Source organism: Haliaeetus leucocephalus, unplaced genomic scaffold (genome assembly GCF_000737465.1).
Source record: "Haliaeetus leucocephalus isolate CR32 unplaced genomic scaffold, Haliaeetus_leucocephalus-4.0 Scaffold866, whole genome shotgun sequence".
Taxonomy (NCBI): domain Eukaryota; kingdom Metazoa; phylum Chordata; class Aves; order Accipitriformes; family Accipitridae; genus Haliaeetus; species Haliaeetus leucocephalus.
The window spans coordinates 364,230-391,932 of record NW_010973302.1 but is presented as its reverse complement, the minus strand read 5'-3'; the positions used below and the strand labels follow the sequence as shown (position 1 = coordinate 391,932).

Here is a 27,703-nt window from a genome sequence, read left to right as displayed (position 1 = left end):
TGATTACCAGGATGCAACACTGAAGTGCCGAGCATATATTCGCCAGGTGGTTCAATTTCTCAGCACCTTAGAACAAAGCGGAAAGATTACTCTTGCAGTTTTGGAACAAGAGATGTCCAAGTTGCTAGATGATATAGTCATCTTTAATCCGCCAGGTTTGTGTTAAAGAAGCGGCAAATTACTTTAAAGCAGTCAAGATCCTTATTCTGCTGCGTGGATTGTTGAACATCTGTGACTATGTAATTACTTGCATTACTATAATGTCTCCCTTACGGGCAGCAGGGCATGTTGCTTTGGCGATGTATGTATAGGTGGTATATTAGTGCAAAACAAAAATATGAACACTACCCTGTAGACCTGTCAAGAGTGACAGAACCAACAGAAAAAACAGGGGTTATGTTGTGAGTAAAACTGATGACACAAATACACTCTCTTGGTCCTGAGGGATTGGGTTCTAAGAAATGGTTCTAAACTGTTGTGCATTTGGGAAAACTGACTGTATTGAAGTAGGGGAATTATGTTGATGTATACTAGTAGTATGGTGTATCCACACCCACAGCATTTATATTGATCTCATTTTTAGTCTAGTATCATCCTGAGCTTCCTCTCTCAAACTAAAACTGCAGGTGAAATCAGTCTTCTTGCTGTACTACACAGAAATACTTGTCAGGAGTCATGTCTCTTCCTGTCTATGAGTCACAGAGGTGTGCTAGCAAGAGTGAACAGAAAGTGTCTGAAAATCTGTGAGAGTCATAACTGTGCCTCAGTATTTGTGTTGCTACTTGGGGAAGCTCTGTAGGACAGCCCCGTAGTCAGTAAAACTCTTTGCATCTTGAGGAGACATGAAGGCTTGCCTGTTGTTGCTCCTTGTGGCTGAGAAATTTTGGAGGAGACAGGAGCTCCAGTATCAGAGGAGCAACTCTGTTTCGTGAACCCCTGTGCACACTTGTATGTGTTAAAAGGCTGAAAGAGAGGATGCTCCGTGTTGCTCATGCCCGAGGATCACTGATGCAGAGTGGCAGAAAGGTGGTGGTATCAGGTTTAGCTTCTCTGCGAGGTTTGGAGGGGGCTGGCAGAAGTTTTTGCAAGCAGCACCTTCTGTTGACAACAGCTGAAGAGGAGAAAGCTGGACTTCTCATGCGGGCAGTGTGCCAGGGCTTGTCCCAGAGGATCTGGTGGGCTCTGGTGTCTGGTGGTGGTCCCACTCGGTGGTCTGCAGCCTGTGGGACTTGGCTGTAAAACTCATTGTGACCGTAGGCAAGTTGGTTAACCTCCTGGCATCGTCTTTATCGTCTTATCGTCTGGGATAAGAGATTTTTACCTTACTGGAGAGCTGTGCCGTGACAGATGACTTTTGGGGCTTTTATTTTTGCCCTCTCCCCCCCCGCCCCCTTTTTTTTTTTCTTAGTAGGTAGATACAGACAGAATAGCTTAGTTTGGAAGGGCTTTTGGAGGCCTGTAGTCCAACCTCCTCCTCAAACCAGGGCTAGCTTCAAAGTTAAATCAGGTTGTTCAGGGCTTTGTCCAGTGAGCTCCCAAATATTTGCAAGTGTGGAGGTCTCAACCCCTTTGGGCGATGTTTTTCCAGTGATTAATCCTTCTTTGTGCGCAACTTTTCTTTATAACCAGTTGAAATTTTTCCTTCTACAATGCCAGATGTTGTTTGAAAAGTTTTGTAACAATAGTGGCTTTTTTCATCAATACGTGCTCTGTAGTTAGACTTTTAAGAGCCAAGCGCAGGAAGCATTTGTGCTTCAAGGGTACTGTTACAGGTGGCCTGTGATAACATGTTCAGGCAATGCCAAGAGATGGTTTCAAAAAATATTCTGGGGCAGAACACTGGGTTTATCAGGAAATCTAGAATCCTGGAAATGCGTGAGGGGATTGCAACATTCTGGGGCTCGTCTCGGTCATATTTCAAATTGAATCACCTATAATCTTGATTGTTTCACTCTAAGCTGTGCTTTAGACTGTGTTTTAATACCCAAGTTTTCTTGGAGACTGTAAATGGGCTTTATCATTTAATTTATTTGCACTGTAGTCAAGGTAAGAGACTGTAGGTGAAAGATGGGCTGCAATGTGCTCTGCTGTACAGTCTTATCAGCTGTCTCTCTGTTTAACGAATGATGAACTATCACATCAAGGGAAGAGACTGCGAGGAATGGGAGTCTTACTGCAGCTTCATAAGTACAGACAAGGAATTGAGATGTGTAATGAGCAACAGGCTTTTCCCAGTATCTACAGAAAGCGTTCAGTGGTGAAGTTGAATTTGGGTTCTAGTGTCTCTTTACTGAAATGGCTCTCTTATTTCTGACTTTCAGATATGGATCTGCAAACACGTCATATGGCCCTCAGCAGTCTCTTTACAGAAACGCTGATGATGATGAACAATTCTAGCGTTACAACAGCTGAGTCGCTACGGGGGAGCTTACGAAAGTGGATTGACAGCAAAGTGCACGGGTTGTTAGCAATGCCTCTTCTCACAGCAGCGTGTCGGAGCCTGGCCTCTGTGCGACACATGGCAGAGACGACAGAAGCCTGTATCACTGCTTACTTCAATGAAGGTAGGAGTCTGTCTTGGATGCCCATTAAATACAAATAGTCTGGAATCCCTATAGCTTCCTGCTGCCCAGTACTGGAACTGGGTTTTAATCTGTAATCAGAGCTCCTTTCTTTGTATCTAATGGCTCCCAACTGTCACACGTATATGTGCTGTAGTAACTAGTTGTAGAAAAGTTAGGGCACTGTGGTTTGGGTTTTTCAACTGCTCTAACTGTGTATTTTCTTAACAACTCTACCTGTCTCTGTGAAAAACGATTTGCTCTTTTGCAACTGTTTAAAAAAAGAACCATCTCAAGAGAACAAAACAGGTATTTGTCCCCTCCTCTAGTGTTCTGTGGGCTAACTTAAGAAAAAAATATTCTTGATTGGTAAAACTCTGAAATTCTGTGCTGTGGGGGGTTTTTTGGTGTGGGTTTTGTTTGTGGTTTTTTTTTTTTCCTTCTCTGTTTACGTATTCCTTGTGGAACTACATTTCAATTTCTTCCACATTCTGTGTGATCAGATTTCAGTACGCCTGAAGGAAATATTTAAAATTCCATCACTAAAATTTTCAAATTTAATCCTGACTGAATGCTGGGAAAATATCTCTCCTTTACCTCTAGGAGGTGCCCTATGATAGTGGAGTTTTTCTTTTCTCTCCATTAGAGTTGCATGACAAACTGATTACCTGGAAAACAGCTAAACCAGCCCAAATTCTGTAACTTACAGGAACACAGTGAAGTAGTTCCAGTTCTTAAGTTTTACCAAGTACTGCTTTCTCACATGCAATTTGTTCTGTCCTTTTGTTTTCTTTATAGATTTTCCTCACCACCAGGATTTAGGCTGGGGCCCTATACTTGCCTCCCTCCAAGTTCCTGAGCTAACCATGGAAGAATTCCTGCAGGAGTGTCTGTCTTTAGGAAGCTACTTGACCCTGTATGTCTACCTGCTGCAATGCCTAAACACTGACCAAACTCTTACCAATGAAATGAAAATCCTGCTAACCATCAACAAATGGCTGGAGCAAGTGTACCCAAGGTACGAAACTCAAGGCTTCTGAATATACTTTGACTTTTAAATAAGGCTGTAGTTGTATAGCTGGTATAATTAGGTGGCCAAGTTAATTAGGTTCATTTCACCAGGCTGCTGGATGAAATGGCTGATCTTTCTATATCCACTGTTAAGGAGTCTGCTCAACAACAGTGCCAACACTAATAGTAGTTGTGGTTAAACAGAAGAAGGAATTTTATTCACTTGAACACTTCTGGTGCAGTTTTGGTCAGTTTTCAGTCAGAGAAGCTTGATTTCAATGGCAGCCTGGATTTGTGTTCAGTTAAAACTACTTTAAGCAAACCCTAAATCACTGTGGGTTCCACTCTCCAGAATGTCCACTAGGTGGGATAAGTTATGTGCTAAATACTGAGTTTGACACTGAGACACCTGGCGTTCAGCAGCTGTGAACCAAATCTGAACCCAGTGGATTTGGTGGGGTGCCCAGAGTTAGGGGCCTGTATTGCTATAAAACAGCTTACTAGATAACAGGGTTCCGGGGGAAAAGGATGGATAGCTTTGGGATTAAAATGATAATACTTTTTACCTAAAGTATGTAACAGCTGTATTTACAGTAGCTGTTGAAATTGCCAGAATTTAGCAAACGCGGTGAATATTTTTCCATGTTAATGTTCATAATGTTTGTGTTTGCTGTGAAAGAACATTTTTGGAAAATGTACATTCCCACTGTTTCTTGAAATTCAAAGAATATTTTCACTGTTGTAGGTACCATAGTAATTCGATTGCCAAAGTGTGAAGGAGACAGCAAAGCCACCATACGCAGCAAATTAAACCTTGCTCTAAACATCAAAGCTGAGGGTGCCTGGGATGGGAAATGACTGGGTGGAGTAATGTGAGGATAGTCTGATGCAGGAAACTCGTGCTGATGCTTTATGTGGAAAATCTGAGCTTGTTAACTTAAGCTGCAAAATGTTTGGGGGAAGATTAAAAATATCATAGGGGGAACTTCACTTTGTGCTTTGCTCAATGAAAAACTTCAACGTTTCCTTTTCTAGAAGATCATATTAAAAGTCTAAATTGTTGTGGAAACAACAGCTAGTGCTTCCTAAAGTGTTGCATTGGTAAGTGAAGAGGAAAAAAAAAAAAAGAGTAGAGATACAGCTTCATTCCTTTTATACCAAGTCTTAGACAAGTTTAAATCCAGTTATGGCTGCAATATCATTTATTCTAGGTTGTAAAGCTTAAAAGGAAGCATTGTTTTTTGTACTCTTATAGGCCCTTAAAACCTGGTAGCTGGTGTCTGGATCAAATCCAGAACAACAGCAGTTACAGCGGTATAATAACTGGTGGGGTAGTATAGTTATGCTATCCTCGTATAGTAAGATTAGCTCTCATTAATAAACCACCTGAATTCTTCATGGACCTAATGAGGAGAGACACAAACTTCTTAACCTATGCATCTGGCTCTTTTTTGTAATTATATTTTCTTTTATTTTATTCTTTAAATCTCACCTAAAGCTCAGTGAAGGAAGAGGCAAAGCTGTTTCTTTGGTGGCATAAAGCCATGCAGTTATCCTTGATTCAGATGGAGCAAGATGACACCGTTCTGATCGAATCTGTCATTCGGACACTGCTGTCGATCCAGGGAAGGCAGAGTCAGCTGGCTGAAGAGAGACTGACTTCTGGAATACTTGGTGCTATTGGTCTAGGCAGGAGGTCTCCTTTGTCACCCAGGTAAGGGTTGAAGGTGTGGCAAATTAATTGGTTGGAGTCATCATGTTAAAAAAGCTGCAGCCTAGGTCCAGACTGCACAGTGCAATGTCAAAAGATGTTCTGAATCCATGCTGTCCAAATTTGTAAAGTCGTTTGAGCCCATCACAGAAAAAATGTAGCAAGTGTTTTAATCTGGTTAAGAAGTGAATATGAACTTCTGCAAAGTTTGTGGTGGAAAAGGAAAGAAAATGCACTTGTGGTTCTGGCTTAATGTCCATCTCCAGCAAAGTTTGTAGGGAGACTGTTTGTTAGAGGAAGATACTTTCATCTGGTCTGTAGAAGACTGTTCCAGTTAACCTCACGAGAATCTTGTATGATTATATGCATGTTGCCTTTTCCGTCTTGACCTTGAGGGATTGGAAATGTTAAGAGTAGCTCAAAGAAGTATTTGCTTGCTTGTTACTCATTTTACCTTCTAAAGAGAGACACCAAGTTTGGTTGTTAGGTATTAAAATCAAGTTCACCATGGAAAGAATGCCAAGAAAAAATATGTAAATGTTTGTGGAACACTAATTCAACACAGTACTTAAACATAACTTTGTGTTTATAAAGACCTTCTGGGATGCAATCCTGTTGAAATTGCTCTGAAATCTTAGTCTTGTTCAACTCGCCCTTTGATTTGGGCGATGAGACTGTTTCAAAGGCTGTGAAATGAAGGAGTATTTCAGATGTGACCTCAAAGCTTCAGCTAAGCTTGGAACAGATGTAACATTTCATACGTATGGTATTATATTATCCTCTAGTATGTATGACATCCTGTTATGTATATATTAAAGTGATTTATTTTTTTCTAATGCATTGAAAAAGATCCTCTAAAGCCTTTACTATGTTCCTCATCAGAGAGATCTCATAGGATAGAACTTCCAGTTTATCCGCTGTCAAGGACTTGCAAATTTGGTATCACCTTCTCTCTCTGTCCTTTTCCCTACGCAAGGTTTCGGGTGGTTGCCCGCAGTTTGTCCGCCTTCCTCTTGGTGCAGATTCCTGCAGAGAGTCAAGTCCGCCTGAAAGCGGGGTCAGAGCCAAAGCTGTCGCAGAAGGCCCAGCAGGTAGTGTGTGCCAATTGCTGGCTTGTTGACATGCCCTCTTTGCATGCTTGCTCAGCTTGTGGGGTGAAGCTTATAAAAGTCGCTGCAAGCATTTTTTCGAGCTAAATCCTGCTCTTAGCTTGTTGATTTTATTCGGCGCTGAATGCCCTCAATCTTTTTTTACTTCTGCTTTACACCTGGCTCTAAATTCTGAATTTCCGAAATAGCTTGTTGCTCTCACTTGTCTTCTCAGGGAAGGGGTTGTATCACAAACCTGTGTACTATTTTGCTATACATCAAAACACCATGTTGGAATTTGCCAGAGACAAGGCCAGGTGCAGCATAGGCCAGATGATAATGTCAGTTTGCTGAACTCTGGTAGCAGGACTGTGTGCCTGAGCCCTAACCTAAAGTGATCCTAGGTAAAACTGTCTATACAGCGTTCTGTATGAGTATGAGGGCATCAGTATCTAATCTGATACACTAAAAAGGTGCAGATGAACTTATGTCTGTAAACCCTGAGTTCAGAAACTTTGGAACATAGCAGGTAGAAGGAATTTAAAACAAAGAGGAAAAAACAGTGCTGCTGTGGTTGCAGTGCTGTTCAGTGATAAAGAAGGGCTACATTCACGCTAACATTTGTTTATGTGAGATCAGGGCTTAAAAGCCCTATGACAAATAAACATTCCTTCTTCAGCATGTGCACTGACCATGTTATTGTTTTGCTAAGTGCATGGGAATACTTTTATGAAAACCAAGATGTTCATAAGAACAACCTGAAGTGAATAGTTCAAGTGTGTCACAGTTTGTAGTTCAGTGTAATTCACTTGAAACTATGTCTTGAGTTCATGAAGTAAATATTTTATGATATTTGAGTTACAGAATCCTAGCAAGCCTTGATAGAACAGTTGCTGTCAGAGAGAGAACAGCTTGAAAAATACGAGTTGACTTGAAGCACTGTTATGTGATTGTATTTTACAAATGTTTTGTTCCAAATACTCTGGGTTCTCTAAGAGATAAGGATCTTCTAGTGGAATTGTGCATATGATGGCTCATGAAGCAGTTTGTTATGGACCAAAGTACGCACAGCTAACAGAATTTTCCCTTGTATCTATAGGCACTGAATGCTCTTGAATCTATGGCATCAAACAAACAATATATGGATTATCAAGAGCAGCTCTCCCAGTCTTCTCAGTTCATCAAGCATCCAGAACATTGTCTTCGAGATGGCAATAATCTCTTGGCTCTCCTTATTAACACTCTGTACCCAGAAGTGCATTATTTGGACAGCATACGATAGCAGCACTGAGCTCACAGAATCATCATGCAATGTTGATTGCTCTGGTTTACATATAATGTTGTTATTGCACAAGTAATTTTTACCTTCAGAGTTCCACTTTAAGTCAGAAGTGTGAATGGGAACTGCACACTGGCAAGTTTTCTCCTCTTAAAATTTTCTTTCTTTTCTTTTTATTAGTAGGCCTGTGGAATTGCTTAGTTTTGTTGACTGAAAACACCTGAGTATCTCCCTGTGTATGGTGCGTATCTGAGAGGAGATACCTGAGGATAGGTGTACAAATCATTAGACAGCAAAGCTCATCCTGTAACACCTTAAGTTTTTGCTTTGTGCCTTTTTTTTCTTTTTCCAACGTGTCATTACTCAGGCCAGTTCAAAGTGAGTGGAGGATTGTGTGTAAAAGAGGTTTTGACGTTCTTAACCAGGATACCTCTGAATCTTACGTGAGTGTGTGTCTGGAGACTTGTGAAATCCCTGTATTTGGCAAGATAGTGGTTTAAATTTTGACCTTTTTTTTTGCTATCCCACAGAAATCTGTAGTAGAAAGGTAAACCTAAAAATCTTCTCTCACTTCTGTAAATACAAACTAAAGTTTGAACTAAAGAACTTTGGTTTTCCCTATTTTCTAAATATTAGCTAGTCTGTATCCATATTGCTTGATTAAATGCAAGTAACTTCTACCCGAGTCAGGTGATTTAAATCCAGAGATGGATTTTCTGGATCCCCAGTGTCTGGGAGGGACATAGCCAGTTATGATCATGTTGGATAGGATTCCTTAGTTCTGAAACTTTTGTTGTTTAGGAAATACTGATTTAACAAGTGGACACCCACCACTTAATTATATTCTTTTCTGCCTAGCTGGGCATGACACGACAGGATTTTAGATGACACTGTGAAAAGGTATTTACCTTGTATTAAATTTGGTGATCACTTGTTAGAATTCTATTGCCAAAGCATGAACCACGAGCCTGTAAATGTATTGTCTCAGCTGAATGATCCCTGGTTTTGTTGCCTTGTCTGACCATAAGATGCACTTTTGTTCAGGGAAAGCAGAAGGCGAGTTTCCCCAGTTGCTTCTCTAATGTCCCTTTTATCACCGATACGTTTGAGGTGGCCCAAGATCCTGCGGTCCCAGTCTGTACACCTCTATGAAGGAACAATGATCACTTCTCTTCTTCCATTAATTGTGCCTTTCTGTTTAGAACATGGTTACATGTGAAAACATTGGGTCTGGTCACTAGAGGAAGGAGATGTGCTACCTACTGTCTGGTCAATAATGCTTTGAAGTGTTGCTCTTAACTGTGGTTCTGGTGCTGGAGAACAAATCACCTTTTTCTTCTTGACAGATTCTGCTAACTGTGCCAGCTGGGTCATTAGATCACCTTCATCCTAATGTGGTCTTAGAGTTCTTTGCTCTATCTGCGAGCCTATAAATATATATACATATGTACATCTCTCTGTATACTAACCAGGTATTGATGCAGCATGTTTTTTAACAGACTCTTTTGGAAAATTCATGTCTGGAAGAATACATTCTGCTGCTTTTTCCCCCCCCAAAGACTTAAAAGCACTGGGTTTATTAGATTCTATGTTATTGATCAGTTGCATAAAAATGTGAAAAAGTCATATATATGTGTGTTTGACATGCACTTTTAAAATGAGATATTGTTTCAGCTGTTGAGTTTTTACAAATGTTGTATTTATAACATGCTATGTCTGCAAAGACCATGCAAAATAAAAATGAAAACCCAAGTAATTTGTGACAAACACCATGATATTTTCAACTTGCTGGAAGAATCCACATCAGGTAATAGGTAATTGTTCTTGGAGAGGAAAGTGTGATGGGGGAATGCCACGCAGTTGCTCAGTTGATGGAGGTCTGGAGACTCTTCTGTTTAACATCCTGGATTTAACACGTGTGTGACACAACAGCCTGGTTTTGTGCTCAGAGCCCAGGAAGAAAGCTCATTTATTTAGTAGCAGAAATAGTGTTTCTTTGTCCTGGCAAAATCCCCCAAAACTCTGTGATAATGTAGGGTGATGCACTGGTTCTGTTCTTTCAGCGCTAACAACTGATCCAGACTGTGGAATTTGGTATTTATCCCAAATGAGGGGAAAGCTGGTAGTGTGGAGGGAAGTAGGAGAAAACTATGCCTCCAGTGCTGGTGGTACAACATTCTTGCTCAGGGCTTTGCTGGTAGGCAGGGTTGGACCAGGCTGGGGTTACCGCTGTCAGCAAACACCATTGATGCCATCATCACGTCCATTTGTCTTGACCATTGAAACAGCTTCTTTAATAATTTACTGCTTAAAATGTAATAGAAGTGATGCTGTTGACTTTTTTCCCATTTCTCGATCTAGTAATTGTGAGGAAGACGATGCGTTTTGTCGTGGTTAAAGTCCTCTCTGTATCATACTATGGTAGGTCCTAAGAAATAGGGAGAACTCACTGTAAGCTACAGCTTTTGCTCTACGTGTCACCAATCTTCTGGCTTCTTGGTGAGCATGCTAGCGGTGGCAGTCTGAACCTGTGCTTTCCTCAGATACAGGGGAACAGTTTTATGAACTAACAGATCCACTGGCAGTTCTCTGTCGCAAATGTGAACTCCAGAGCTTGGATTATTCTCCGAGTGGTGCCCAACAGATTGACTTTTTGTTTCTTCTGGTTTTACTGGAAAGACTTTCACGTTCCCAGCATCTACTACCCTCCCTGCTACCCTAAACTGCAGTGTTCTTGTTCACATCATAAATGGAACCAGGCAATCTCAGAAGGAAAACTGAGTTTTGTGGTGTTTCTAGCATTATAGATTGCAGTGGAAAGTGTGCCTTTTGGACAATTCATGCAGTTTAGTTGGAGAATGAGTATCTGTGGCTTTTCGAATGTTTGACTTGCACAGCAGTTGTTGCACTGGGATGAATTGTTGCCTGTGGTTTGCAGCTTAAGTATTTATTAAGAAAATAAGGTCAAATAGGGAAATGAACATAACAGCTGAATGTGGCATTAAGTTAGTGGAACGGAGAACCAGAAGTTGAGCAGCAAGATGCATGAAATGTGCAGACAGTGCTTCCTATGCAGGCTGCCTCTACAGCATCCCACAGGGGCTGTGGCACTGTGGTGCTGGGAGTTGGTATCGTTTACTCTGGAAACTAAAGTGCTCAACAGAGCAATGGCCAAATCCTCCCAAACCCTGATTATGTATAAACTGGGAGAGTGGGGGGCAAAGGGGAGGAACTGGAACACACTTGTTAGGCCAAATGAGGTCAGTACTAGAAACCTCCTGGCATGTGCTGTGTTTTGTCCCTCCAGTATATACTGGTTTGAGTCCCCTGTGAGGACCAGGGCCTGTCAACGTGGGGTTTCTTCCTTATGTACTGCCCGGGCGGGTGGTCTGCAGTGGACACCCACCACACCATCACCTGTGTTTGCTGGCCTGCTAATGCTGACCTGTAAGCTCTCAGGTGGCTCATCCTCAATCTTGTAGGGGTTTGGATGGGTTAAAGAGGTCCCTTACTGGGGAGAGGGACAGGATTCAGGCAAACTCATTTCTGACCCTTTCCTGGTGTCCAGGGGTGTGATGGGTTCCTGTACCTGGACCTCCTTGTTCTCCCATTTGTTGCACTAACGTGGACTGTGCTCTGGAAACCAAGTAAAGTAAAAGTCAAACAGCGCTGATCCATGAGTTTCCTTGCATCTAAATTGCTGCAGCAATTTCGTGGCATGTGTTTGCTGGCAGCGCTCCGAGTGCAGGGCGCTGACAACACGCAACAGGGCACACTCAGTGCATCCCGGGTGGTTTTGGGGCACGAGGTCTGATGCTTCTATTTGGACCCAAACTAATTGCGTTAGAGTAGTAGTTTTCAAGAGAAGAATCCTGTAAGCCAAGCTTCAATCCCTTAGAAAGGTAGAAATGGGTTCTCATTACTCTTATATATGTCTATAAATCATAAGGGCTCAGAAATTCAATTCGGTTTGTCCGGTTAATATTATTGATGTCTCTTTCCTCCTGTGACACCTGTGAAACTGAGCTTACCTGTCCATGACTACACTGTCTGCTATTACTTCCTTTTCATCTTTGCATCTCTTTCTATTTGTATTAAACCTGGCTTTGCCACTGCTGGGATTTTAAACTGGGATTGAAAAGATCAGGTTCAAGTATTTCCTTGCATTTATTTTCTTCCCCTTTTTTTTTTTTCCCCCCCTTGTTATCCTGGCCAAGTCATTTAAACTTGCGCTTTACTTTCCCAGCACAGATGTTATGAAGAGCTGAACTTTAAAATACTAATTCCCAGGCTGGGGGTGAGCTTGCAAGCAGGACCACAGGCTTGATGGTAATTCAGCAGCAGCTCGGGCTTCCAGCCAGTGGTGGTTGTTACCAGAAGCAGGATCGTTAAGGGAAGAGTTTTGGAGCTGCTGCACTGGAATGATTGCACGGAGCATTGAATCCAGTGATAGAAACCTGAAAGTAGGTTCTTGTCGCTTCTTTGCTTTTCATTCTTTCTTCTCCTCTTCTATGCCAACCCATCGTTCTTCACAGCCCTCTCCTGGACCTTTGCCTGACCAAGACGCCAGGTTGACTTGCATCATCCTGTACCATAAGCTGGGTCTATTCACCTGGTCTTGGAGCACGTTCCCAGTTGGGTTAGAGACTTGTCTGTGGATGGCCAGAGACTTTGTAGTAGCGACTTCATTGCAGAAGAATTTGAAATGAGCAGTCAGGCCTTAAAGGACCTTTTTCATGTAATACAGAGATGGAAACTGTTTAGAAATAATTTTGGGGGGCTTTTTTTCTTTAAAAAAAAAAAGCCCATTTGGTTTATTGAAACATTTTCACAGCGTATTTATCAAAAAGCTCTGAGATTCTGCTTGTGTGTGCACATGGGCACTAGGAGCTGCAGTAGAGTTACAATACAGACTACACTTTGCATGTCTTGCTTTCAGCTCTACTGTCTTCTGGAAAACCTCTTTTCCTTTTTGCTTGGGCTCCTCTTGAAACTTAAGATTTCCTCCAAACTCTTAAATAGACTCTTCTGCAATTTAAGGAATAATAATAAAACCAAACCAGCAGAGATTCCAGTAGTGTGTTTTTCACAGCAGGTATTTGAAACATGAAAATAGCTCACTTGCTGGCTTTTGGAAGCTGCATGTGTTTTGACAAGTGGAGTGGTGAAAACTGCTTTTTGAGGTAACTTTTGAAAAATACCAAAGCAAAAAGATGTGAGAAAATGGTGGACTGTTCTCTGCTTGCTAAGCACTATCTGATAAGGGCTAAAAACACACAGGTTGGTTAGAACTGACATCCTGTGTCGATCCTCTTCTGCTCTTCCAGCTCCATCCCTCTTTGTTTTCTCTTTTCTTTCTTCTGTTTTCCCTTTAAGGGCTTCTCTTGCTTGTAAGCAGCAGCAGGGATGGAAGTCACGCACGTGCAAGGCCTGTTCGACCTTCTGCGCATCAGTCAACGTCAGTCTTATGTTCGCTGGGAAAAGGAACCCTTGCAGAGAGCGGACAGGAATTCGAACTGTGCAGGCGGGTGTGGATGAGACAGTGCAGGTCCTCAACTGCGTCTGGAGGCTGTTCTTTCTCTCGGCAAAGTCTGGCCGCTGCCGTGTCTGCGGTCAAAATTCTCATAGGTGGAGTCTTGCGGCTGTGACCTGGCGGTAGAAGAAGGGAATAAGGTGAAGACACGTTTCTAGTTGTTCTAGACTTTATAAGTGGCTTCAGCTAGTAGTTAAGGAGTGTCAGAGTTAAGCGTCTGCAATACGGGTCCTCCCTTCTGCAGCAGGTAGTTTTGAAGTGTTTGCATCTAATGTTTTACATCTTAAAGCATCCAGAATGATCTCCTACACCGTTAGCATTAACTGTTCTGCTGCTCAGAGCCTCGGGAGGTTGTGACAAACTTCTCCTGAGAGGATCTGCTCTTGCAGGGCGTGGAAGAGCTTGGTTTTTAAGCTTGCACCTATGTACGTACCTATACAAATGTAATTGAGGGTGCAGTATGGTTTAGACACTGTTAAAGCAGCAAAACGATGCTTTTGAAAATAATTATTCCAAATTTAACTGTAGGGTTAAATTCCCTGTTGCCCCTTTGGCTGTGTCCTGATGCTGTACACTTGACTGTCCTGCTGAAATGCCCGTCTGTCTTGGGTAAGGGGAGGGAAGGAGACATCACATAGGGGTAACTCGGGTTGGAAGGGAGCGGCCCCAGGCTGATGTAATTATGCTGACCTCAGATATACAGCTCCTTTAGGTTTAGCCTAAGGGTTGTTTTTGCATTTTAGTTCGTTGGTTTTTGGTTTTGTTTTTTTTTTTCCCCCTCATCCCTTCCTGGCTTGGCCACCACAGCTGTCGGGAGTGTCCAAGGACGGCGTTGTGCTGGGTAGTGGGAAATGCCAAAGGTACTGTGGGAGCGCGGTATGGATGCCAGCCAAAGAATTGGGCCCTGCCCCACCTGACCTGACTCTGAGGTGGGCCATTTTGCATCTCCCTACCTCTTCCACACTTGACAGGTCTCATCAGCTTTGGCGTGGACCTTTTTTTTTTTTCCCCCCATTAGAGACTGGGGTGCAGAGGGAGGGGAAGGTTTCTGTCGCACGGTTCCCCCCCTCTCGTTCATCATTCCTCAGCCTGGCACAGACCCCATCCCGGTCTGTTCCCTCGGTTGGGTGGTTCTTTTGCTAGTTTAACGTGGCTTCCTACCATGCTCACCTAAACTTCTGCTAGCCCTTTGCTGCCGCAGCATCCGTGTGCCGTGGTCTCTCCAACGTACTGTCCCTTGTCCTCACACCAGTGGGGTCTCTTCTCAGCTGTACCCAAACCAGAGCCTCCTCCCAGCAGTGCCCAAGCCTTGGTCCCTCACACCGGCTCGCTTGGCCATCACCCCAACCCTGTCCTTGTCCCAGGAGCCTGCTCTCAGGCCAGAAGGTTGTTGCCAAGACCAAGGACACGTTGCGTTTCTCTCCTTAGCCATCTCTACCCTGTTGCTGGATAACATTGAGTAGAAGGCAAGACATCCTTACCGGGCCAGGCTGGATGGAGCGGAGGAGGGACCTGTGAAGTGAGAAGGCAGACGTGGGTTAGCAATGGGGTCAGAGTGAGCTGGGGAGCCAGGATTGACCTCGAGGTGTCGGGGAGCTGTGCTGGAGTGTGGTTGTGACACTCCAGCGACTAGGGAGAAGACCTTCTGTCAGGCGTGTTGTGGGAGTGGGAATTAGGCACTGGAATATAAGGAGCAAAGCGTTCCTGGTTGGCCTCGATGCTTCTACGGTTTTGAGACAAGCGGTGGCTTTCGCAAAGGGTTGACGTTGGACTGTCTCTACAGATTGAGTTGTGGCGATGTGATATTTTGTCCAGCCTGAGAGGCAGAACCTCGGAGTCCCTCCTGGTCCCCTCCTGCCCACGCTGTCACACAGCAGGGGTGGGGGGCACAGGGGGGCCAGCGGCCTCAGGGCTTCTTGGGGCTTCATCCCTCGGCCCGTGAGCTGATTTTCATCTCCTACGAGCTGGGCTTTCCCTGCTCCCATGGCCTTGGTGCGGTTGGGAGGTGGGATTTCACTAATGACGGGGACCACCTGGGTAGCGAGGCCCGGGAGACCACGAGGGGCGGTTTGTAAAATGATGATGCCCACCCCAGGAGATTAAACTGTTGTGTGGGATGCAGCGAAGGTAAATCCTGCCCATGGGCTACAGAGGAAGAGGTAGTAATTAGTCTGCTTCAAGAAAAAAAAAATTAAAAATCTGGTTGCGTAGGCGGTGGGTTCTCTGCTAATTGCCCATCTGTTAGTTTATTAACCTTTCTCCTCAGGTAGGGAAACTCCTGCTCCCTCTGTCTTTTCAAAGATCCCTTCCCGAAGGAGACCTCCTGTCCGCGGGCTGTGACTCGGCCAGCCAGGAGGTCCCTCTTACTTGTTCTTAGATTTCCCATTAGAAATGTCCTTCTCCTAGGGTGGAAAATCATGAAATCATTAAAAAAAAACCCAAACCCAAACAAACCCAACCCCTCTTGCCTGACTTTCTCTCCCATCTGGTTACCAAGTCTGATGGAGGAAGACTACCAAGGGAAACAGCAATACGTACCTCCTCTCGAGAAAACGGTGAAGCTCAGTATCACCAGTAAAATAAGCACTTTAATTCCGAGCGGCACAAAGATCAGGATCAGGAAGAAGGAGCTGTTGGATGCTTTGAATTTATAGAAGTACACAGCCCCTTCTGCTCTCCCATGGGTGTTGACAGCAATACAGGTATATTTTCCATCGTGGGTCAGGTACTGGAGCTCCTTAGTGACGCGATGGTTCATGCTGGTGATGGAGGTGATGTTGCTGTAGGGTGGTCCGGTCCAGGTCAGAGCGGGCGCCGGTTCCCCCTCGGCAGTGCAGCGTGCCTGGAAGGTGCGATCCCCGTTGGAGCTGACGGTGATGTTAATGATCCTGGGGGCAGCTGCAGAAATCACAACAGGGGAGGGAAAGCGGTCAGGTTTCAAAGGCAGGTCTAACGCAAAACACCTGGAACGAAGTCTTGGTGGACCCTCGGCATGCTATATCAGGGTAACGCTGGGATCAAACCTCCCCGTCCTCGTTTTTTTCTCGGCACTTTCTTTCCCTTGATTTCCCCACCCTGCCTCTGTTGGATAGAGGAACAAAGGGATTCACCCAGCAAAGCCTGGGTGCGAGGATGTGTACTCTATTTGTGTTTTATCCCTGTAATGCTATTTTTTCTGAACTTCGGTCAACTTCAACTGTTGTGACCTTCCACGGTGGCAGAAGGCAGAGGCGCTGTGCTGTAAATCATCCATGAAGAAGGGCTGCTTTCTGCGGTTGCACCATGAATCGCAGCCCAGTACTGTCCACGACGTAGGCACGGGTGCAGCTGGTGACCGGCTGCTTTTGCACGTGGTTGGGGATGAGGCAACCACGGTGCTCTCCTGCAAGTGTCTCATGGCTGTTCCTTTGGTCTCTGACCTCCAGAACACCTGTGGCTGGATCCGTTTGTGCGAGCCCTTTGCTTGGTGCCTGAGACTTGCCAGGTTTGGCAAATTATTGTCGGGAAACATTTACACTCCTTGCTACAACCTATTTTTGATGCATTTCTCCAACCCTGTAGTGACCACCCAATAACTGGTGTAGGTTCCTGGTTGCTTTGGCGTAGTACACCGATACCAAGGTAGGGCCACTAATTTTGTGTCCTGGATTTGTAGCATATGGGATTGTGTGACTGCATGAACAGTGGTAAAGATCATTTTGGGGATGCAGAATGTTAAGACATGCGGTATTGAACATGTCATCTTTGGTTTAGTCTGCTAAGGAGGCGTAGATGATACGACCAAGCTTGTGTTGCCCATCGATCCTCCCCTCTTGGGCCTGTTGACCCATTTAATGTGTTTGGTTCCTAAAGGCACTGTGAAAACTGAAGGGAACTAAATGAGTGTCCTCACGGAGGAAAAGCAGGAGTTCAATATTGATTTAATTTTTGGTCAGACTAGACAACAAATATATAGCTTGCAACCACCTACAGCACGTCTTCCCCCTTGTCTATGTAATGCAGGAGGAGTTTGAGGCTGGAGGACTGATCCATAAGAAAGCTAGCTGTGTTAGTCGTGTGTCATGTGTCTGTGTGGTTTGGTGTTTAAAAAATAACCTTTTAAGCATTATTTAATCCCTCCCATTCATACTATCAGGGTCCATTCCCCAAATGAGAGACGGATCTTGCTGCCGTCCTGCCTTGGTCATGCTGTGTGTGAGGGTGTTTAGGAGCTGCTCCAAGTGAAGGAGAGCCTTGATTACGCAGAACTTCCCAAGAAGTAACCGAACTCATCCTCTGGTCCTATCTGGACGCCCACAGTGCACAGCAGGCGTAAGGCAGTTTCACTTTGCAAGGAAAATCATCCAACTCATGGCAGCTTTGCACCCACAGGTAAGGTCTGATGCTGTTCCCGGGTCTCAGTGCTCCCTTGATCTGTGAGCACACCCCGGGACACGGGATTAGCATTTGACGTTTGTTGATACGAGCTGGTTTTTCAGGCTGTTTGTACTTAATGTTTCCTGCTGCAGAGGATTTTGGACCTGTGGCACGTGGGTGCCAGGTATCTTGTCTTTCCAATCCCACTTCTTGTGCTTATATTTGCTAACATGTGCTCGGCGCCCAGGCTCTCGCGTTTAGATTCTGATGAAGAGGATGCTTTTTTCCCCACCCCATGGGCTGCTGACCCCAGCTTGCCTCTCTGCTGCCTGCACAGATCCTGTGCTGCAGGGACAAAGTGGGATGCCCAGGATTTGGCTGGCTCTTACCCCAGCAGCCGGAGCCTTGCTATTTCCTTACCAGTTTTGTTCCTCTTCCCTTCCCCGTGTTGTGCTCCTCGCCTTGTACTGGAAGGCTGCGGAAGGCAATGATTATTCCCTGCCCAAATGTTATAAACTGTCCGCAGAGCTGGAAAAGCCAACCCTTTGGAAGACCATCTCAGGTCAACTTCTGTTACCATCTCATTGATTTCCACATCTTGTGGCTCTCACTTCCCTACGGGGTGGCTTTGGCTCTCATGCCCTCTTACCAATCAAGTGCAGCTTTATCCCATTCCTGCTTTCATACTTGTCGTGGATATCTCCGGACAACTCCACCCGACAGAAGTATCTCTCGCTGTCGCTCCAGGTCAGATTGTCAATCCTGATGGAAAGGTCCTTGTGCCGGGGGTTGCCAAGCAGTTTGTATTTGTTTTTGTAGCTGATGGCAGTCTTACAGAGCTCGCTGGTGCTCTGGCTAATGCACTTGAAAACTATCGTGCCATTGTAAGGTTCCTTGATCCTCCAAATGGCCGTGAGGGTCCGGTCAAATGTTTTGTAGGGGTGCGTGAAAGTACAGGGCAGGATAACCATCTTCCCAAGCTCACCAGTAACGTCAGATGGAACATGAACAGACCAGCCATTGGACTGCACACCTAGAAGCAAAAAGAGATATCGACACTGAGTTATCCGGAGTGTTTAAGAGGTAAATTGGGCATCCTTCCTGAATCTGCTCCGTTGTTGGTCACAAAACGGATGCTGCGTTCTCGTGGTGGGCCCTGTGCTGCTCGATGTTCTTGCTGAGGACTTGCAGATGATTGTGCAGCCCAGTTACTGTGGCTGGATTTGGTACCGGTCTGCACCAGAGCTCCAGGGACTGACTAGCTCATGTTGAAAGTGATTTAATTCCTAAGCAGGCCTCTTGTTTGTCGAGTGAACAATAGCTCCTGAAGTTGTGTAACAGTCTTTTGCAGTTAATGGACATTTATGTACTTGGAGGAACAGCTTACTTTTTTCTTTAAAAAAAAAAAACCAACAAAAAAACCCCACTAAAAATAGAAGTTTTACATGTATTGAGAAATCTGGTGGCTTTAGGCACTGAGTTTGAGTGCATGCACACACACACTCCTACGTTGCAGTATTTGTTACGCTGATCACTTGGTTGCATTACCCCTGGGGAAGGGAATAACAGCTGATGTTTCTAATGATCAGTGCTGCGATCATCACAAAGTAGCATCTTACTCCTAAGCTGTGACAGGATCTGAACAAAGACTTGAAGATCATTTTACACAGGCTGGTGAGAAAAGGCAAGTTCTCTGTATCAGCTCCTGCCGTAGGACAGGACTTGGCAGTACAGAAAGCATCTCCCTGTTAGCAGAGCATCACTGCACAGACTCTGGCTGCCAGGATCTTCCCAGACAGGCCTTGTCCTGGCATCCCAGAAAGGGAAATCCTGAGTTTTCCAGCTAGGATGTCACAAACGTTGGTTGGGATTTTGCTGTCTTGGCCAAATTAGGTCACAGTAAATCCTAGCGCGGTCTGGGGAGCTGAACCTTGCTGCCATCAGAGCCAGTCTGATCATTTTTGTCCAGTGATGAAAACAGCCTTCACCTGAATGGACGCTCCCTACCTTTGAAATATATAGGGAAAATTCAATGTCTCATCCATTCCTCTTCCCCAGGAACCAACAGCATCAACAAACAGCACCTGCTAAGCAATGCTTTCCATATAGCTATGTGTATCTATTCACTGTCTTGCTAATTGCAACAGCTGTAGCAGCAGATTGTGGCTTCAGGAATGTCTGTGGCTATGTTCCTGTCTTATGAAACTCACTTGATGGCTTCATTAAATCAACGCTTTCCCCTCAATAGCTGAGAAAAACTGCAAAAAATGTAAAGGCATCCTGTAGGTAATTGTCATCCATTCCTGGTCTAGCTGGCTTCACTGTGGTCTGCAGGTATTCAGCTGTTGGGTTACTCGTGTAAGCTCTAAGATAAGATTTGTTGCTTGTTCATATATCTGTTCTCCATAATATTTGACGGATACCTCAGTGGCGGTGCAGTTTGTGTTAATCTATTGTGCGCTGCACAATGGACAAAGGCCAACGTAGGACCGGTTCCCTGCCATTAAGTTATTTATCTGGAGTCAGTGCCAAGCCAGTATTTTGATTACCGAGATTTGAAGTCAGGCTGCCTTGTCATTCATTATAATGATACGAATACCTTTTGCAGCCTGGGTAATCTAATATACAAGGCTATGCGGCCACAGGACCTCTAGGAAGCTCGTGGACTTTGAGCACAAGGACCTGGCAGTGAAAACAGAAAATGCTATTGCTTTCTAGTTTATTTCATGTTATTTTGGTTATTTTACAGCATGTCACTGTGACCCTTACTTTTGGAGAACTGCAGATCATGTGCTTTTGAGTATGATTTGCTTTTCTCTGCCACCTTTTTGGTTTGCATTTTTTTTTCCTAATCTTAAGCAAATAACATTCTTTTTAGCACATAAACATCCCCGTGCCCTCCACATGAGAAATAATGTTAAAAATAAGTGCTTCTAATGTTACCAGCTCCACCCATTTCTATGGAAACACAGTTTGCCTAGGTTATGAGTGGAGAGAGTTGTCAGCATCTTGTGTATAATTTAACCTTAAAGCTTCAGCATGGTAGGTCTTCCGTGGCTTCCTCTCCTGCTAATATCCAGCCTCCCATTTGTTCCTGGAATTAAAGCTTTCACAAGAAACAGGGAAGGTCATAGGTAAATAGCCTACACACCTTACACGAGGTAACTCCCCAAAGCAGTTGTCAGGTCAGTGGACCTGTTGGTTGTCAATGGAAAGATCATGAAGACAACAAGACCGAGAGCTGGAGACCACCACAGACACTAGCCTTGCTTTAGCAAACAGTTTGACAGTATATCTAAGTAAATCCCATTGAGTTTAATGGAACTTAAGTGCATACTTGAAGATAAACATGAGTTTAAGTGCTCAGTGGAACTGGAGCAAATTGTGTTTGTTGCATAATAACTCCTAGGAATGTGAAATAGCATTTCTGGGTGGTGATGGAAATGCTGCATCCAACTGAAAATGCACAGGAAAAGTTAGATGAATTCCTTACACAGGTTAAAAAAGAAAAAAAAAAAACCCAACAAAAAAACCCCAACAAACCACCAAACCCAACCAAAGACCTCTCTGACAACTGCAGAGTCAAACCTTTGAGTTTTTCCAGTATTCTCACATGCACCTGGAATTTCAGGATCCTTTTAAGCAATGCAAGGGATGGTGCAATTCTTGGAGAGTTTATTATACCAGGCAAGTCCCGGGCTACTTTGACCAGAGCACAGAGAAAAGCCCTGATCAGACAGGGATTCGTAGCAAGCTCAGAACTCACCCTTTCTGGAGATGCGAAGGAGGCACAGAAGAAACAAGCCGAACTCTCTCATGCTGGTTGACGTTCTCCACTGAGGTGTATCAGCAAACCAGAACCGTCTCTCTTACATCTGAGCTGCTGGTCTTGCAGTCACAAAATGTTTTTTCCAGGGTTGGAAGAAGTTGTGGTTTTCCTCTCCCTGGAGGGAATGAGTTGTCAAGCTGAACCAGCTCTGGATTCAGATATTAATAGTTTTGTGGTCAGTCATGTGAAAAATACACCAGAGGGAATCGGAGTATTACCATTTTCCAGCTAAAGGAAGGGGACTGCAGACTGAGGCTGCAAACACCCACTCCGTGTGTGTGATGGGGCAAGAGGGGACGGCTTTCAAGTGCTACCAACTCACCAGTCTGGGGGAAATCCTTACAATCTGTTTAAGGAGGTGGTAAACAAGACCCTTGCTCTCTTGGCTTGAGGCAGTTCTTTCTCCTGAACCTGGAGCCTGCAAGCTGACTGTGCTTTTACCCCTTATGCTCACAGGTTGTTGTCATCCCTAGGTGTTAAAAAAACCAAAAACCCAAACCAAACCCTTCCTCTTTGGAAATAATCTGAGCACTTGTGCCAAGGTTCAGCGGTGGAAGAGCGCTCTGGTGTCCGCTGGTACCCTGCTCTGTCCGGACTCCCGTGACCCTGATGAGTCGCGAGTTGTTCTCCTCCTTGTCATTAACCTGCGGTTGACATCAGCCGAGCTCCAGCTTTTGCCCAGAATCCTTGCGCAAACGCTCGCTCTTTCCTTCTGGGTTTAGCTTTAGCAAGCTTTCTGTGCGGTTTGCTAATCTGCGGAGCTCGGGGCTTGTGGAGAGCTGACTGTGCTCCCCTCCACATCACCTCCCATACGGCGATCCCATGACAGTCTTAAGTTTAACCTTGGTGCGTGTATTCCCCATCAGGTCTTAGCTTGAGGTTCGCTGCTTTTGCTTCGGACCGGAGGGAGGGCTGATGTCCGACTCCCTCTTCCCATTTCGGCAGCTACGCTTGCTGTAGGGTCCCGCTGCCTCCCTCCTCTTTGGGGACGGGGACAGCAGCACCCACATGATTCCCGCTGTAGGCAACGGTGGGTGTTCAGCCGCTGGAGACCTCCCAGACCCGATATTAGAAGATGCTGCTGAGTCTCTGCTGCCGCTTTTGCTGTGCCAAGAGCCAGCGCCTTCTTCCAGCAGAGATAGCAGGGTTCCCCTTTGCTCCTCACCTCTTCTTAAACTCTCCACGTATGTTCCTTTCTTAACTTGTTGTGCAAAAGCTCCTAGAAGAGGGACTTGGAGATTTGGTAGTATTAAGTGTGTTTGTTGCTTTCTGAACCCTTTCTCTGTTCTGATCAAAGTTAGAGTGTCTGTGAAGGGAGGGATTTTTCTTTTCCCAGACTTTTTGGAGGAGGCTTTGAGAGTACCTAGCTGTTATTTACGGTGGCTCGGACCTGTTGCTACTCAGCAGAAGGTGGTATTATTTCAACTAATGACTTAGAGCCCTGCTCAGTCCCTATGCGTGTCCTCCTCAAGCAGGAGGATCAGGACCCAGTGCTGTAACTACTCTGCAAACTGTCCTTAGTAGCTGTAAAGAGTAATATGTGCCATTGTCAGCAGAGAAACCTGAGGGTATGGGTGGTGGAACAGTGAACAAGAGACCTGTATCCTTGTCCCATCTGCGTTATGTGCTTGTTCTGTGCACCATCCTCATTTTCCTCCATATACTGTTTGATTTTATCTATTTGTGATATAAACTTTTTGGTGTTGTGACTATCTTTTCACCACTCATGGCACAGTGGGGCTCAATGGATTGAAGTAAAAGATTAAAGTGAAATCTATGCCAAAAACATGTTGTTACAGTGAAGCATAAATGATTATGAAAAGAATAGCTGCCATTAATACTTAGTATGAACCTCCCCCTCTTTAATGTTTTACTCCAGCGTCTCCTAGACAAATATCTGGTAAGTCAGTGCAGAAGTATGAAACCTTTGAGTTTTATCTTTGGACTGATTTTCTTTTCAGACCATGAGATAGCTATTTGCAATGAAGCATTTTAATGTTTAAAATACCAAGTTGAAAACGTATAGCTGTAAATGTTTACAAACTATTTGAATCAGCCAAAAAATTTTGTAAACAAAAACATCCATGGCTATATGATCCACAGACTCTGTTATCTGTGATCTTTTTTCCCAGTTCTGTGCTTAAGTAGTATCTAAGGTTTTTGTAAGGGAAGCTGCTTCTGGTCCAACACCAAAACCAGGAGGTCTTCCATATTCATCAGATACTGGTTTTCCTCCTGGTAAATCTTTTTTTTAAGGGCTGTAGGTAATGACAGCAGTTGTTATGTTACTTTACTAATATCTTCCCTCAGTGCTTGTACAGAAGCAACAATCACAGATCTGGTTCCAGAGACGCACCAGTTTCTGGTGCTTTCTTGTGCTATGAAAATACATGGAATCTGGAGAAAGAGAGGGGAGTGGAAACTTGCGGGTTTTCCTACTCGGAAAATGGATGAACCCATTTAAATAAAAAGAACCTGTAAATAAAAACTAGAGGAACCTGCAAATACAAGTAAGTAGCAATCAAATATAGGCCAGTGGCAAATTTTCAGCTAAAGATGGGGAGTTATCTGCCCATCCTGCCAACGGTATGGCCACTTCATGCCGTGCTCTTTGGCAGCTGAAGGGGAGTATCTCGCATCCCCATCACCTTCATGGCTGCGTCTGGTCCGATGAATAGCAGTCCTGGGGTTTTGAAGGTTACCTTTGGAAGATGGTACCAACTAAATCAAACTGCCTTCAGCGAGAGCCAAAGTCAGCTTTTCCTCCCTGGATTTTGCCTCCTCTGTCTGCCCTGAAACCGGGTGATGGCCTCATGAGGCACCGAGAAAGTAGAGAGATGTATGGTGTCTGGGTGTTGCTTTGACTGCATTAGTGGCACTGTACGGAGTTACGTACCGTACCATATAGGCTGCAATGTAAAAGTGTGATCTGATGGAGAAAGTAAAGAAATGTGAATGTTTTACAGGGCCGGCAGTGTTTCCCAGCTCCTTTTAGCTTTTCCCAGGTGGCTGGCTTCTCCTAAAGGTTAGCCTCTTGTAGAACGTTCATCTCTCCTAACTCCCTGAGAAACTCCCGCCGTGTTTTGTGACGGATGGTTGGCAAAACTTGCAGGGCAACCCAGAAGCATGCCAGGATGATTTCTTAGCAGATGTGCCCTCCGTTCGGCGATACCCCTTGCACCACGTACGTTGGCAGGCAGCGACTTATTAGCAGAGCCCTTTGGACTTGTCAGAAGCTGCTCCATGCCACCTTGCACGCTTCTCCACTGACCACCGTGTTAAACTGGTGTGACCTGTGCATCTGTCTGGTCCTGGGGGGGGTTGATGTGCATCCAGGTTGCGACACGTAGCTGGAGATGAGCACGGCAGAGCTCACGCCTCCTGGTCCCAGGTTTGTCGCTGAGGACCTGAACGATGAGCTTTTCTGCGTGGCTGTACCTGTGCTGACAATGCACCCGCTTATTCAAGGACTAGAGTGAAGCTGGTTGTTCTTCCTCCCTCCTTTGGGTCTTAGTTTCAGCTCCAAGGTTTTCTACTTCAATTATTTCAGTGGCATGTGTAAGTCCTGCCCCTAGTCCTCCAAGTGTGCCAATCTGCACACGTTCGACGCAAAAGCCTTATGTTTTGTCAAATCTGGCACTGTTCCCTGAAGGGATTGGGTCTGTGAAGTAGCTGGGAGGCCAGAGGAATTTTCCCTCTGCCTGAGCTCTGCCAGCTGAGCAGGAGAAAGCCGAGCCATGCTCCCCTTCTCGGGGAGCTGCTGTGGGCTGATGATCTGCCCTGTGCGTCCACTTCATCGTCACCAAGCTAGAGGGAGAAAAAAATTAACAGGTATACCTACAGTGGAAGGAAAGTAGAAGGGGTGGGGAGGGATGGAGGGTGTCAAAGCCAGGCACCGTTATTGTAGAAGACACTGATCCTGCTTCTTGTCATTGAGTGGTGCTGCAGAACAAGGTCACTGCGTCAAGCTCCTGCTGATCCATTTTGAAAGTCTACAGGTTCAGTCGCTTGCCTGTAGTGTTTGCTCAGCCCCTTACAAATGCTCCTGACCTAAGAAACTCACCTGCTGGCCCTATCATCACTGCAAGGTCTTGAGCTGTTCCATCACCAAAGCCGCAGCGGCGAATTGATGGAGGAGCACCAGGGGTGCTGGTGAGTCCTTGTTGCCTCTGGTGAACATCAGCTAAAGAAAGTTAAATGCGTATTTGGGTAATTTTCTCCTCATGGGCAATTACTGTATGAAAACCATAGCTTGCATCTTATTATGGGCAGAGCATCGTGGATGGAAGAAGAAATAGGAAGCGTCTCTCTGGTAAGTTGTCGTCTGTTGACTTCTGCAGTCACATCCGTGTATTGAGATGAAGAACGGGTCTGATTTCCCAGACCTGTGTGTTTCTGTCCCTACTGCTGCCGGTTCAAAGCCTAGTTCAAAAGCTAGGACCATGAAGAACTGCGTTTGGAACACCTGCAGACAGGCAGTGACATGCTGTGCTCAACTTTGCCCTGTACCAAGGAAGCTCAAAGCCTTTGAGAGAATGAACCTGGGGCCATGATAATGCCGGTGCTTCTCCAGGCAGCACTAGAGCTCAGGATAAGGCAACTGTTTACTATAGGCTTGCAGAGTGGGGTTGTCTCTTCTCAGCACTAAACTTGGTCCTAAGCTTAACCAACAGTGTAGATACCCCTGATTTAATCACTGCTTTGCCCTTAAACGCCTGATGTGGCCGTTCAGAACGGCAACCCTAAAAGACCTTTGGCTCACCAGGGATATATATGGACTTGCTTTAATAATAGCAATAAAAAGTTTTAGGACTGAACCCAATGCTGCTCGGACCCACGTGAAGTTACCAACCACTGACTGTCCTCCCCTACCCTGGTCATCCTGTCACCCAAATAAGTGCTAAAGGTCTGGTCTCTGTGTGACGCTGGGATTAGCCTGAGCGAGGGGATGAGCCAGCTGGCAAAAAAGAGACACTAAACCTCTCCTTTAGCCTAATCCGAATGACGTGTCTGATTAAAGGCTCTTAAAATGCCACCAGAAAAGAAGTCGCTGCCTACCCTTCCTACTGAAAGTGAGAGATTTATGTGCTCTGTCTTTCCCTGCTGAATGAGCGCAGCTGGCGATTTAAGAGATTTATGCTCCTTTAGCTGTAGATTTCATAGCCCTTCTCTGGGATGAGAGCTGCAGCTTGGGAAGGAGCGTGAGCGGGTTATATCCATCAGTCCACACTATATTTGAAGCAGGTCCTGAACTTTCCCTTGACACAACACTCTTGGCCAGTGAAGCAATGGGACTGATGCATGGTCTGAGCTCTTGTCCCCACCACCTCTGTGCTGTCTCACTTTGCAGACTCAAAGCAGATTCAAAAGCACTTAGACTTAGATCTGCGGCAATGAAGAGAAACGTACCTTTCTAGGATGTGCCTCTAGAGAATACCTCTCTACCTCTTGATTTTACTCGTAGGCTTCCTTGCCTGAGGTCCTGTACCCAACCTCTCTAGAGTGAAGTTTATTGTGGCACCTTCTCTGAGAAACGTACCATTCTGTTGTCCTTTGTCCTTCCTAATGTCTGATAGCCTATAGTGTTTCATTGATCCAAATGCAAAATGTAACCGTGACGATGTTGTCGTTGGTTTGTTTTTTGTTGTTGTTATTTGTTTTTTTTTTTTAATTTATTTTTGTTTTAACCTTGCTGTCCCAAGCTGTCATGCATCTGAAATGTGATTAAGGCCTGGGCTGTTCAGCCATTTCCCCTTGCTCACTGGCAGACTTCAGCTGAATTTCTCCTCCATTCTGCTGCTGTGCAGCTCCAGAAGTGCTTCGACTGCTCCTCAGCTCACCCACCTATAAGTGTCAACCACAGGTTTTCCATCCTGCATGGGTATCTCGCCATCATGCTTGCTCTTAAATGTGGCCCGACATGTGTTTGAAGGTGATAGCTTTCAAGGGTGGGTTGACTGGCCAGAGGAGACCACTGCACAATCTAATCTGACCTGGTATATAACTTCTAGTATAACATAGATTGTTTTCATCCATTTGCTCCTGAACTGAATTCCAAAATTTGGATTTGACCTAGGTACCGAGTTACCGTGTGTGGTCAGAGGGAGCGAGGGAAGGCACAGCTCTTGTAGCCCCTGCCCAGCCACACTGGGCAAGCGTGGGAGGAAAGGCGAGTTGCAGACGTGAAACCAAGCTCTTGAGGTAATAAATGAGGCAAGGCTGAGTGATCGCTCTTTCCAATGAACTGTGTCCAGAGGCAATATTCTTTGACAGCCTTGACCTGATTGTCCCAGGATTGTCTACATTGCAGTTTAAATCTGCAGCTGAGTCATAGG

General features: G+C 45.0%; 2 protein-coding genes across 2 annotated transcripts in view; one reads left to right on the top strand and one right to left on the bottom strand.

Moving 5' to 3' along the window:
* EPG5 (ectopic P-granules autophagy protein 5 homolog (C. elegans)) overlaps positions 1-10,016 on the top strand; it is a 58,189-nt gene extending 48,173 nt beyond the window's left edge. The window contains exons 39-44 of the mRNA XM_010582968.1: positions 11-155; positions 2,322-2,564; positions 3,360-3,579; positions 5,071-5,286; positions 6,260-6,374; positions 7,471-10,016. Coding sequence (XP_010581270.1) covers positions 11-155; positions 2,322-2,564; positions 3,360-3,579; positions 5,071-5,286; positions 6,260-6,374; positions 7,471-7,653 — 1,122 coding nt within the window. The 3' untranslated portion in view covers positions 7,654-10,016. The remainder of the gene's footprint in view (positions 1-10; positions 156-2,321; positions 2,565-3,359; positions 3,580-5,070; positions 5,287-6,259; positions 6,375-7,470) is intronic.
* A 5,097-nt stretch (positions 10,017-15,113) lies between these two features.
* On the bottom strand, positions 15,114-18,612 carry SIGLEC15 (sialic acid binding Ig-like lectin 15; the record flags this gene model as incomplete). Its single annotated transcript, XM_010583076.1, has 2 exons — positions 15,114-16,081; positions 18,189-18,612. Coding segments are annotated over 2 exons (810 nt in total), but the record flags the coding sequence as incomplete, so codon positions are not given.
* Between the last annotated feature and the right edge of the window lie 9,091 nt (positions 18,613-27,703).